Source organism: Acomys russatus, chromosome 19 (assembly GCF_903995435.1).
Source record: "Acomys russatus chromosome 19, mAcoRus1.1, whole genome shotgun sequence".
NCBI lineage: Eukaryota > Metazoa > Chordata > Mammalia > Rodentia > Muridae > Acomys > Acomys russatus.
Window position 1 is genome coordinate 4,704,103 of NC_067155.1, and position 12,876 is coordinate 4,716,978.

The 12,876-nt window shown below is 49.3% G+C and overlaps 1 protein-coding gene and 1 pseudogene across 1 annotated transcript in view; one reads left to right on the plus strand and one right to left on the minus strand.

The window, feature by feature from the left end:
* Nucleotides 1–12,876, plus strand: part of Wtip (WT1 interacting protein) — a 38,632-nt gene that overhangs the window by 9,468 nt on the left and 16,288 nt on the right. Inside the window, exons 3-6 of the mRNA XM_051162215.1 lie at nucleotides 11,056–11,123; nucleotides 11,264–11,326; nucleotides 11,460–11,590; nucleotides 12,489–12,540. Of these exons, the coding sequence (XP_051018172.1) occupies nucleotides 11,056–11,123; nucleotides 11,264–11,326; nucleotides 11,460–11,590; nucleotides 12,489–12,540 (314 nt within the window). The remainder of the gene's footprint in view (nucleotides 1–11,055; nucleotides 11,124–11,263; nucleotides 11,327–11,459; nucleotides 11,591–12,488; nucleotides 12,541–12,876) is intronic.
* Nucleotides 6,922–7,863, minus strand: LOC127203702 (mortality factor 4-like protein 1; annotated as a pseudogene).

A 12,876-nucleotide genomic window follows, 5' to 3' on the forward strand; every position in this document is an offset into this window, starting at 1 on the left:
CCTGGGACTCTGAGTGGCTGTGTCACCATGTGGCTGTTCCAATTGAAGCTGGTCCTCTGTAAGAACAGCAAATGCTCCTAAATGCTAAGTCATCTCCAGCCCCCGTGTGGGATATTTTGATCTCAGGGTGTGTCTTAGTCAGGGTCTCTGTTGCTGTGATGAAACACCATGACCAGAAAGCCAGTTGGGGAGCAAAGGGTTTATTTGGGTCACACTTCCACATCGCTGTTCATTACTGAAGGAAGTCAGGGCAGGATCTCAAGCAGGACAGCATCCTGAAGGCAGTAGCTAATGCAGAAAACATGGAGGGTGCTGCTTAATGGCTTGCTCTGCCTGCTTTCTTACAGAACGCTCGGCTACCAGCCCAGGGATGGCTCCACCCACAATGGGCTGGGCCATCCCCCATTGATCACTAATTGAGAAAATGCCATCCAGCTGGATCTCAGGGGCATTTCCTCAACTGAGACCCCTTCTCTCTGCCGACCCTAGCTGTGGCAAATTGACACTGAAAACCACCAGAACACAGTATAATACATAGTACTGAGTCAAAGAGAGGCTGCTTTTGGGACAGGAAGACAGTGGCTCATACCTGTAATGCTGGCACTCTGGAGGCTGAGGAGAAGCACCGAGTTCAGGGCCAGCCTAGGTGACAGAGAGTCCCTTTCTCAAACGGAAACAACCAGATCCCTCTGCATCTAGGATATACAATGACTTCTTCAGGTGCCAGTTTGGACAAGTCTATGTACTGTGACGAGAAGACTGCCTCTTAGGCCTCGTGTCCCACCGTCCTTTGGCTAAGTCAGTAATCCATGCCCATCTTATTCTTGCTGAATAAATGTTGTCCATATATCTCTCTATTTTTTTTTTTCTTTAAAATAAAAGGGGAGGAGTGGGCAGGAGACGGCTCAATCAGTAAAGTGCATACTGCACAAGGAAGAGAACCTGAGTTCGAGCCCCAACATCCATGTAAAAAAAGCTGAATGTGGTGGCCATGCCAGGGAGGCCGAGACAGGAGGACCCCAGAGTCTTGCTGGCCAGCTCACCTGCCAGCTCCAGGTTCAGGGAGCGATTCTGCCTCAAAGAATAAGATGGCGAGCGATGAAGGAGGACATCTAGTGTTAACCTCTGCCTTTCACAGCACGTGCACACATACACAATTAAAAAAAAATTTCTCATATCTTGCCTTGTTCGTTTATAACCTGAGGAGGCTACAAGGCTGAGGAAATGGCGGTGGGGCAGGGCTGCCCAGGCTGGGGCGGCCACGTGGCTCAGGCTGTCATCAGCCCTTAGAGTGGGCTTTAACTGTAGGGCAGCTGCTCTCATGGTGGTAGCTTTTCTTTTAATCCATGTTCCATGTGTCAGTAGTGTATTCCTCCTGAGTGTGAAACAGCCGCCCATTGTGTGAGCAGCCCCAGCTTGTTTCTTCTGTAATCATTAATGAGCACTAGGCTGCTTCCACCTCCTGCAGAGTTCATTGCTGCGCATGTTTTTCATTTCTCTTGAGGAAGTTGCAAGGAGTGGGGTTTTTCAGTCATAGGGTATGCACACACACACACACACACATATATGTATGTATATATTTTTTAAATAATTTATTTAATTTTATGTGCATTAGTGTGAGGGTGTCAGATCACCTGGGACTGAAGTTATAGACAGTTGTAAGTTGCCATGTGGGTGCTGGGAAATGAACCTGGGTCCTTTAGAAGAGCAAACAGTGCTCTTAACCACTTAGCCAACTCTCCAGCCCTGCATATATATTTTTTAAAAGATTTATTTATTATATATACAATGTTCTGCCCGCATGTGTGCCTGCAGGCCAGAAAAGGGCACCAGGTCTCATTACAGATGGTTACGAGCCACCTTGTGGTTGCTGGGAATTGAACTCAGGACCTCTCAAAGAGCAGCTAGTGCTCTTAACCTCTGAGCCATCTCTCCAGCCCGGGTATGTATGTGTATGTTTAATTTTATAAGAGACTACCAAATTGGCTTCCCAAGGCGTTGTACATTGACAGTTCTTAGAAACCTAAGAATCACATGTTCTGCACACATGCCAGTAGTTGGCGCTGATGCCCTTTCTAAGTAACTTCTGCTGGTGGAATCTTGTGGGTTTAATATGCATTTCTCAGTGAGCATCTTACTGTTTGCTTTTTGGCCATTAATATATCTTCTTTTCTTTTTTTTTAAGATTTTATTTATTGGCCAGGTGTGGTGGCGCACACCTTTAATCCCAGCACTTGGGAGGCAGAAGCAGGCAGATCCCTGTGAGTTCAGGGCCAGCCTGGTCTACAAAGTGAGTCTAGGACAGCCAAGGCTACACAGAGAAACCCTGTCTCAACAAAACAAAACAAACAAAAAAGATTTTATTTATTTATCATAGATACATAGTGTTTTGCCTGCATGTGCACCAGAAGAGGGCACTAAATCTCATTATAGATGGCTGTGAGCCACCATGTGGTTGCTGGGAATTGAACTCAGGACCTTTGGAAGAACAGGCAGTGCTCTTAACCTCTGAGCCATCTCTCCAGCCCCTATATCTTCTTTTCTTGAAAAAAAAAAAGAAAGAAAAAAAGGCTTACATTTTTATTATATATTTGTGTGTGTGTGCAAAACTTGCAGGAGCCAGGTCTCTTCTCCTCCATGTGGATCCAGGGATCAGACTCAGGCTGTAGGCATGGCAGCAAGCATCTCTGTTTCCCAGACATCTTGTCTATTTAGATATTGTTCAAAGCTTTTGCCTATTTTTATAAAATTGGGAATTACTTGTCTTTTTGTTTTGTTTAGGGTTTGTTTGTTTGTTTATTTATTTTGTTTTTGAGACAGGGTTTCTCTGTGTAGCCTTGGCTGACCTGGACTCATTTTGTAGACCTTGAACTCACAGTGATTTACCTGCCTCTGCCTCCCAAGTGCTGGGATTACAGGCGTGCTCCATTGTGCCGGCTTGGGGTATTATTTCTAATTACTATGTGTGTATGTGTTTATGTGTGTTCGTGTGTTTAAGTGGGAGCTAAGTATATGTGAATGCTGCTGCCCAAGGAGGTCAAAGGTGTCAGATTCTCTGTGGTTGGAGTTATAGGTGGCTGTGACCCATCCTTGTGGGTGCTGGAAACTGAACTCAGGTTCTCTGCAAGAACAGTACATGCTCTTAACCACTGATGTCTCTCAGCTAGTTTTGAGGTTTTTGTTTTTGAGTCAGGGTTTCTCTAGCCATCTAGCTCTGTCTGGCCTGGGACTTGTAATGTATCCTCCTGCCTCTGCTTCCTGATTATTTGACTTTCTTTCTTTTTCTTTTTCTTTATTTTTTTGAAATTTAAAGAAATTCATTAAGATCTGAAAAACAACTCCTATAAGATAGACTTTTCCATAAAGCTGGAGCTACACAATGTGTTGCAACTTTCATGTTAAAATATGCATTAGACACAAATACTAAAACCATGAAAACAAGCCAGTATTCTTTAACAATTGAGCACAGATAAAATGCCTAAGGGACAACATGGATGACGCACAGAGGATGGATGGGCTCTTTAAGCACCATTAAAAAAAAAAAGAGCTCAGATGGATGAGTGTTCAGTTATATACTCTGAAGTGAACCTTTGGCACTAAGAATCAGAGCATGTTGTCATAGAGCATTAACATGTATTATAAAAGTGCGTCACGTCAAAGGAACAGAACCACCAGCATTCAGAAGCAGCTTTGTTAACCAGGCAATGAAACACTCCATAGCGTGTCTCTGTTGTCCGTCACTGAAGACACTGGGAGAAACAGTGACATTCTGTCTCTGTTGTCCATCACTGAAGACTCTGGGAGAAGCAGTGACACTCCACAGCATGTCTCTGTTGTCCGTCACTGAAGACACTGGGAGAAACAGTGACACTCCACAGCGTGTCTCTGTTGTCCGTCACTGAAGACACTGGGAGAAACGGTGACACTCCACAGCGTGTCTCTGTTGTCCGTCACTGAAGACACTGGGAGAAACGGTGACACTCCACAGCGTGTCTCTGTTGTCCGTCACTGAAGACACTGGGAGAAACGGTGACACTCCACAGCGTGTCTCTGTTGTCCGTCACTGAAGACACTGGGAGAAACGGTGACACTCCACAGCGTGTCTCTGTTGTCCGTCACTGAAGACACTGGGAGAAACGGTGATACTCCACAGCGTGTCTCTGTTGTCCGTCACTGAAGACACTGGGAGAAACGGTGACACTCCACAGCGTGTCTCTGTTGTCTGTCACTGAAGACACTGGGAGAAACGGTGACACTCCACAGCGTGTCTCTGTTGTCCGTCACTGAAGACACTGGGAGAAACGGTGACACTCCACAGCGTGTCTCTGTTGTCCGTCACTGAAGACACTGGGAGAAAAGTGACACTCCACAGCGTGTCTCTGTTGTCCGTCACTGAAGACTCTGGGAGAAACAGTGACACTCCACAGCATGTCTCTGTTGTCCGTCACTGAAGACACTGGGAGAAACGGTGACACTCCACAGCGTGTCTGTGTTGTCCGTCACTGAAGACACTGGGAGAAACGGTGACACTCCACAGCATGTCTCTGTTGTCCGTCACTGAAGACTCTGGGAGAAACGGTGACACTCCACAGCGTGTCTGTGTTGTCCGTCACTGAAGACACTGGGAGAAACGGTGACACTCCACAGCGTGTCTCTGTTGTCCGTCACTGAAGACACTGGGAGAAACGGTGACACTCCACAGCGTGTCTGTGTTGTCCGTCACTGAAGACACTGGGAGAAACGGTGACACTCCACAGCGTGTCTCTGTTGTCCGTCACTGAAGAGACTGGGAGAAACGGTGACACTCCACAGCGTGTCTGTGTTGTCCGTCACTGAAGGCACTGGGAGAAACAGTGACACTTCACAGCGTGTCTCTGTTGTCCGTCACTGAAGACACTGGGAGAAGCGGTGACACTCCACAGCGTGTCTCTGTTGTCCGTCACTGAAGACACTGGGAGAAACGGTGACACTCCACAGCGTGTCTCTGTTGTCCGTCACTGAAGACACTGGGAGAAACGGTGACACTCCACAGCGTGTCTGTGTTGTCCGTCACTGAAGACACTGGGAGAAACGGTGACACTCCACAGCGTGTCTCTGTTGTCCGTCACTGAAGACACTGGGAGAAACGGTGACACTCCACAGCGTGTCTCTGTTGTCCGTCACTGAAGACACTGGGAGAAAAGTGACACTCCACAGCGTGTCTCTGTTGTCCGTCACTGAAGACTCTGGGAGAAACAGTGACACTCCACAGCATGTCTCTGTTGTCCGTCACTGAAGACACTGGGAGAAACGGTGACACTCCACAGCGTGTCTGTGTTGTCCGTCACTGAAGACACTGGGAGAAACGGTGACACTCCACAGCATGTCTCTGTTGTCCGTCACTGAAGACTCTGGGAGAAACGGTGACACTCCACAGCGTGTCTGTGTTGTCTGTCACTGAAGACACTGGAGAAACGGTGACACTCCACAGCGTGTCTCTGTTGTCCGTCACTGAAGAGACTGGGAGAAACGGTGACACTCCACAGCGTGTCTGTGTTGTCCGTCACTGAAGACACTGGGAGAAACGGTGACACTCCACAGCGTGTCTCTGTTGTCCGTCACTGAAGAGACTGGGAGAAACGGTGACACTCCACAGCGTGTCTGTGTTGTCCGTCACTGAAGGCACTGGGAGAAACAGTGACACTCCACAGCGTGTCTCTGTTGTCCGTCACTGAAGACACTGGGAGAAACGGTGACACTCCACAGCGTGTCTCTGTTGTCCGTCACTGAAGACACTGGGAGAAACGGTGACACTCCACAGCGTGTCTCTGTTGTCCGTCACTGAAGACACTGGGAGAAACGGTGACACTCCACAGCGTGTCTGTGTTGTCCGTCACTGAAGACACTGGGAGAAACGGTGACACTCCACAGCGTGTCTGTGTTGTCCCTCACTGAAGACTCTGGGAGAAACGGTGACACTCCACAGCATGTCTCTGTTGTCCGTCACTGAAGACACTGGGAGAAACAGTGACACTCCACAGTGTGTCTCTGTTGTCCGTCACTGAAGACTCTGGGAGAAACAGTGACACTCCACAGCGTGTCTCTGTTGTCCGTCACTGAAGACACTGGGAGAAAAGTGACACTCCACAGCGTGTCTCTGTTGTCCGTCACTGAAGACTCTGGGAGAAACGGTGACACTCCACAGCGTGTCTCTGTTGTCCGTCACTGAAGACACTGGGAGAAACGGTGACACTCCACAGCGTGTCTCTGTTGTCCGTCACTGAAGACACTGGGAGAAACGGTGACACTCCACAGCGTGTCTCTGTTGTCCGTCACTGAAGACACTGGGAGAAACGGTGACACTCCGCAGCGTGTCTGTGTTGTCCGTCACTGAAGACACTGGGAGAAACGGTGACACTCCACAGCGTGTCTCTGTTGTCCGTCACTGAAGACACTGGGAGAAACGGTGACACTCCACAGCGTGTCTGTGTTGTCCGTCACTGAAGACACTGGGAGAAACGGTGACACTCCACAGCGTGTCTCTGTTGTCCGTCACTGAAGAGACTGGGAGAAACGGTGACACTCCACAGCGTGTCTGTGTTGTCCGTCACTGAAGAGACTGGGAGAAACGGTGACACTCCACAGCGTGTCTGTGTTGTCCGTCACTGAAGGCACTGGGAGAAACGGTGACACTCCACAGCGTGTCTCTGTTGTCCGTCACTGAAGACACTGGGAGAAACGGTGACACTCCACAGCGTGTCTCTGTTGTCCGTCACTGAAGACACTGGGAGAAACAGTGAAATGAAATAGAAAGGAAAAGGAGCAGCGACTCCTTTTATTTTACCCGTTTAAAATCAAACAGAAAACAAATATCAACTCTGTTATACGCTAACGGTCTCCAAAGCACATCATTTGTACAAGAGAAGGGCTGAACTACACTGTTTACAGGCTCCAGGTGCGAGTGAGAGAGCGCACACCCCTCACGGCTTTCCGATGGTATTCGGGAGGAGCCGCTTCATAGTCACGGGCACCGAGCAAAAGCGCAGAAGTCTCCGCCAGGTGCTTGAGGAAGTTGTGTTTATAGTGCAGTAATAAAGCAAGGCGTTCCTCATTTGGAGGTGTGTGAGCTAGCATGGCTCCAGGTCGCACTAATAATCTCAGTAAACGTGGCTCTCCATACACCCGGGGCATGGGCGCATCGGGGCGACTGTGGTCTCTGTAATTTGTAGAGTCGCTGGGTGCCCAGCATCACAGTGAAGTAGCCCTTCATCCGGCCGCAGCCTCATTAACAGCATACTCCAGATTTCTTGTAATTCTCATAATCCTCCAAAATGGAATCCACGTTCTTCTTGGCAGGAAGATAAAAAAGCTGTTTGTGTCTGTGATCAAGCCCCAGGCGTCCACAGCCATGACTCCAGCTCTGCAGGAATCCTTACTCTAACTTCAGCTCTGTTCATGGATGTTTCTTCATTGTCAGCTCCTGGCTCTTTCCTTCCCAGGAGGCTGAGGCGGCTCACTGTGCTGCCCGCATCTCCATTTCCTGCTGTTTTCTGCTTGTTCCTTTTTGTTTCACTTCAACATTTTTCTGTTGCAGACCTGATGTCTTCTTTCCCCTGTCACCTTACCCTCTGCAGATTGTCCCTGGTTGGCCTTCTGAAGTTCTCCCTGTTTCTGCAAGTTGGTGTCTGTGTATTTGAGTACTCCGCTCTCTGGAATCCATTCATCCCAGTTTTAATTCCAGCCACTGTAATGGATACAATATTTCTCCCGTTTGTCCTTTATGGCGACCCTTATACACTTTGCTTCATAAAGAAGAGGCCCATGAAAGCACAGCACTCGCTCGCCCTCCTGGAATTTAGGCTTCGGGTCCTGTGTGGGTGACATTTATAAGTGATTTGTCGCCTCCTCCTTCTCTCTACTCCACCTAACTTAGCGCTGTCTGGAACAGCCAGCTCTACATCCTAGGCGTGATTTGCCTGATGGTTTGCCTTTTAATTACTGAGTTGTAGAAGTTTACTTACAAAGCTGGGAGGCAGTGGTACACGCCTTTAATTCCAGCACTCAGAGAGGCAGAGGCAGATGGATCTTTGCGTGTTTGAGGCCAGTCTGGTCTACAAAGCGAGTCTAGGGCAGCCAGACTACACAGAGAAACTGTTTCTTGGAGGGGGGGGAAGACAAAGAAGTTATGGACATATACACTATGTGAATAATTTCCTCAGTGATGCTTTTGTTAGGAAATGTTAAGTTTTGACTAAGCCCAGTTCATTAGTTTTTGTGTGATGGGATTACAGGTATGAGCAACCACACTCAACACACAGTTTAGGTTGTTAATGTTTGTGTTTACGTTGATAATAATTTCATATTAGAGTCGTATGTGTGCAGAGGTTAGCTCCAGGTGTTGTTTTTACAAATTTAAGGCAGGGTCTCTTACTGGGACCTGAGGCTTGCCAGTTAGGCTAGTGTAGCTGGCCAGCAAGCTGCAAGTACTGCCCATGTCACCTCCTCAGGTAGGTAGGCTGCTGGGGTGGCAAGGGTGTGCCGTACTTCCCTGACTGAGCCACCTCCCTAGCTCTCCTTACCACTTTAAAATAAAAACAAACTGATTTCTACAGAAAATAAAAGATGTTGAGATTGGGTAGCACTTGAAAATGAACACAGCTGTTGTGAGCTGGGAAGGTGCAGAATTTTACCCACCAGCGTGCTGGCAGTTAACCTGCTGACGGAATGGACATACTTCTGGGTCAGAGCCTTCACACACACTTCCTGTTCTGCTTGACTCTTGGCTTTCGTGGAATGGTGAGGTCCTGGGTGATGTTGCACTTTCCAGCTATGTGGCAAACCCTAGAAACTTAAGCTTAGGAATTATAGTTTTAAAAAACATTTTTGAGGTGGGATCATTGTGCTGCCCAGCATGACTTCAGACTTCTTGGTTCCAGCAATCCTCCTGCCTCAGCCTCTGGAGAAGCTGGCACTCCAGTAAGCCTACCCCGATATTTTACAATAGGCTGTCAGCAAAATCTCCTTGTCCCTTGTCCCAGAAGCACCTCTCATCTTTGTGCTGCTGGACAGCAAACAGACTCACACTTTTCCTAAGGTGGATGCTCTCTGTCTCCTGAGGAGTCTACTCTGCAGGCACTCTTGGACAAGAGAATCCGGAGAGAGAGCTGCCAGCCTTTGCCTACAAGACGTGCAAGATGCGCCAGGGTTGACTCTGTGATGTGCTTTCTCAGCCTATGTCTTGGATTTCTGTGGGGCAAGTCTGGGTTAACAGCACAGAGGACCTTCCCACATTTCCTTAGGTTTATCCCACATCTCCCTAAGTTTGTTGCTTTTTTGTCTTTATCCTGTTATCAGCATAGTTTCTTTTAATTCTCTCATATTCTCTTTCTCTCTCTCTCTCCCTCTCTCTCTCGTGTGTGTGTGTGTGTGTGTGTGTGTGTGTGTGTGTGTGTGTGTATGTGTGTGTGTGAGTCATTGTGTCTGTGTATGTCTGTGTATGTTCAGTGACAGCAATGGCCTGAGAGTGTCCTTAGGAGATCCCTGTGGATCTGGACTTACAGTTCATTATGGGCCACCCAGTGTGAATGCTGGGAACCTAATTTGGGGTCCTCTGCAAGAACAGTCCAATCTTAACCATGAATCATCTTTCCGGCCTCATAAATGTAGTTTTAAAAGTTTTAGCCAATATTTGTTGCCAGTATAAAATGCATATGGGATCTGGATGGTGGTGGCACATGCCTTTAATCCCAGTGCTTAAGAGGCAGAGGCAGAGGCAGGCGGGCCTCTGTGAGTTCGAGGCCAGCCTGGTCTACAGAGTTGAGTTCCAGAACAGCCAGACAAACCTGTGTTGAAAAACTAACCTCCCCCCACCCCCCCAAAAAAAGCCATTTGATTCTCATATGCTGGCTTCTAGCCTGTCATACAATTACAATAAACTTAAGTGGGCTAATGGGCTACTAATGGTTTTCTGTGTAACATAATCATATTATCTGTAATTATAGATAGCTTTACTTCTTTCTATTCTCTATCCCTCTAAATTTCATGTCTCATTATTATATCCTGCCTAGAACTTCTGGCACAAGACTAAATCTTTTCTGTTTTGTGGTACGGGAAATCTAACCCAGAGCCACACACTGGTAGATTCTAGGCAGGGCCTCTACCACTGAGCCACACCCCAGCCCCTCACTGGGGGATTCTAGGCAGGGGCTCTACCACTGAGCCACACCCCAGCCCCTCACTGGGGGATTCTAGGCAGGGGCTCTACCACTGAGCCACACCCCAGCCCCTCACTGGGGGATTCTAGGCAGGGGCTCTACCACTGAGCCATGCCCTTGTTCTGATGTATTTTTAGGCAGGGTGTTTATGTATATCTCAAGGTGGCCTTGAATTCCTGCTGCCTCTGCCTCTTGAGATCTGAAATTACAGAGTGGGCCACAAAGCTGTTTAAGAGAAAAACTACTTAATATCTCACTAGCATGCTTAATGCAGCTGCATATTTTTCACAAGCACCCTCACCAGGCAGTAGTTTTTTCCCGTTGCTAGTGGCTCCTGGCACCTCCTGGTGGATGGTAATGCCAGGTGAGGCAGTAGACATAGTAGAAGTGTGACAGGAGGAGATCTTCCTGTATTTGCTTTTTATTACAGTTTTGTCCACTGTTGCAGTTTCTTTTTGTTTTTGTTTAAGAAGGGCTGGGCTGTCTTATAGCTCAGGCTGGCCTCCAGTGATGCTTGTGGCCAAGAATGAACTTAGACTTCAGGTTCCTCCTGCCCTCACATCCCAAGTGCTAAGGTTACAGGCACGAACCACCACATTCAACTCTATTATTTGTTTTTTTCAGGGCAGGTCCTATCCTGTAGCGGAGGCTGTCCTCAGACTTTGAGGTCCTGCCTTCATCTATGGGATGTTGGGTTAGAAGTGGGAGCCACCACTCTAGCTTGAAATATTTATAACAGCATAGCCCTGGAGGGATGCTTAGGGATATTCGTAGTTCACTCTCACGTCGGTTGGAGGTGAGTACTGAGCCTCAAGCCAGGCTCTGTCCTGGTCCCAGCGTCTCCCACCCCTTTCCCTTGCAGGGAGACGCCTCCGCGGCAAGGCCTTCTATAACGTGGGTGAGAAAGTGTACTGCCAGGAGGACTTCCTGGTGAGTCTCCACTGTGTTGCTGGCCGAGCTGGGTGGGAGCAGGGGCGGGACCCTCCTTCGGACTCATATGCAGACCTGAGGCCAGCGACAGTGAGTGCCCCTTTGTCACGTGACGTCCTGGATCCTGTGTCCCCTCTCAGTACTCCGGGTTCCAGCAAACAGCTGACAAGTGTAGCGTGTGTGGACACCTCATCATGGAGATGGTGAGAACCTCCCAGGTCTCCCGGAGCCCCCCGCCCCTCTCTTGTTCCAGACCGATGGTAGGGCCCTGAGCCACAGCCTCGGAGGGGCCGTGCTGAGTGTCCCGCCTGCACTGACCTTTCAGTGCCTCTCCAGATCCTTCAGGCCCTTGGCAAGTCCTACCACCCGGGCTGCTTCCGCTGCTCAGTGTGCAACGAGTGTCTGGATGGTGTTCCCTTCACTGTGGATGTGGAGAACAACATCTACTGCGTCAGAGACTATCACGTGTGAGTTTCTCTTGTTGGGGCAGCGTAGCCCACGGACCCTCTGTTCCTGCTTACCTCTGCCTCTCCGATTCTTGCTTTTGTCCTTTTTTTGCCCCTCTGTATTTTCTCAGCATATGTGGCAGGTGTGTTAGTAACGCTTCCCACTTTGGTGACAGAGCCCTTCACAGAACAGTGTAAGAGGCTTATTTTGGCATGGTGTTGACATCATAGTGTTGGGGACAGCTCTGGCTTTGGGGACAGGAGCAGGGAGATGAGATATCTTACCTGTTGGTGGAACAGAAAGAAGGGACATCAGGAAAGAGCCTGGTGTGAGCAGTAACCATTACGTTTCTTCCTCTAATGATCACCTTCGCTAGCCAAGCCTACCTCCAAAAGGCCCCACAGCCTCCCAAAATATGAGACTGGTCGTGGTTCCCATGGAAGCCTGAAGAGCAAGGCAGGGCCGCCGTGCTTTCTGATCCCCTCCTGCCTCCACTTCCCTACATGTGCCCCTCTTCTTCCTGATGAGCTCACAGGACTGTTGCCTGCTGTCTAGCCCTTTGCTCCCAAGAGAGAAGAGCCCTGGTATCCCATGGCAGCCAGTCTGTTTATATGCTGTGGGCCTGTGCCACTGCTGAGTTTGGGTATTGGTGCCAGCGTTTGTCCTTGGTACTCAGGGTGGAGCAGAGATCTCTGCTAGGGATGGGTTCAGTCTGGGTATGAGGGGCCAGAGAGTACACAGGAGATATCTAGAGAGAGCCTGAAGCCATCCTGGAGGAGGAGGCAAATAGGAACTGCACTGGCTGGTGTCCACACAGGAGGGTGGGGCAGGCTGCCGTGGAGCTGTGATGGCAGACCGCCCTTGTGCCCTTAGCTCTGCTCATTCACCTTCTCACTCCACTTTCCTTTATTTTTTCAGGGTGTTTGCACCAAAGTGTGCCTCCTGTGCCCGCCCCATCCTCCCCGCACAGGTAGGAACACTTCACATGGAAGCGGCAGGCGGCTGGCCCTGAGGCTCTGCTCGCTCCTGCCTGCTCTGCCTCAGACCCTGGGCCACAGGAGTAGCTCCAGGTGGCTGTGCATCCTTTGCCTCCCCTGGGGCTGAGGGATAGATAGGGCATTCATGCAGGGGTGGGACAGGTGTGCCCCGGGTGAATTACAAAGAAGCTGTGGCCTGGTCTTAACTTGTTCCACTGCAGCACTCTGCTCCATTCCTTGCAAAAGGAAAGTTGTGCAGTGGGTGTTGGGCTGACTAGGGCCAGAGGACAGATGAGGAAGGCCTTGACCTGTGTAGCTCCCACTTCCCC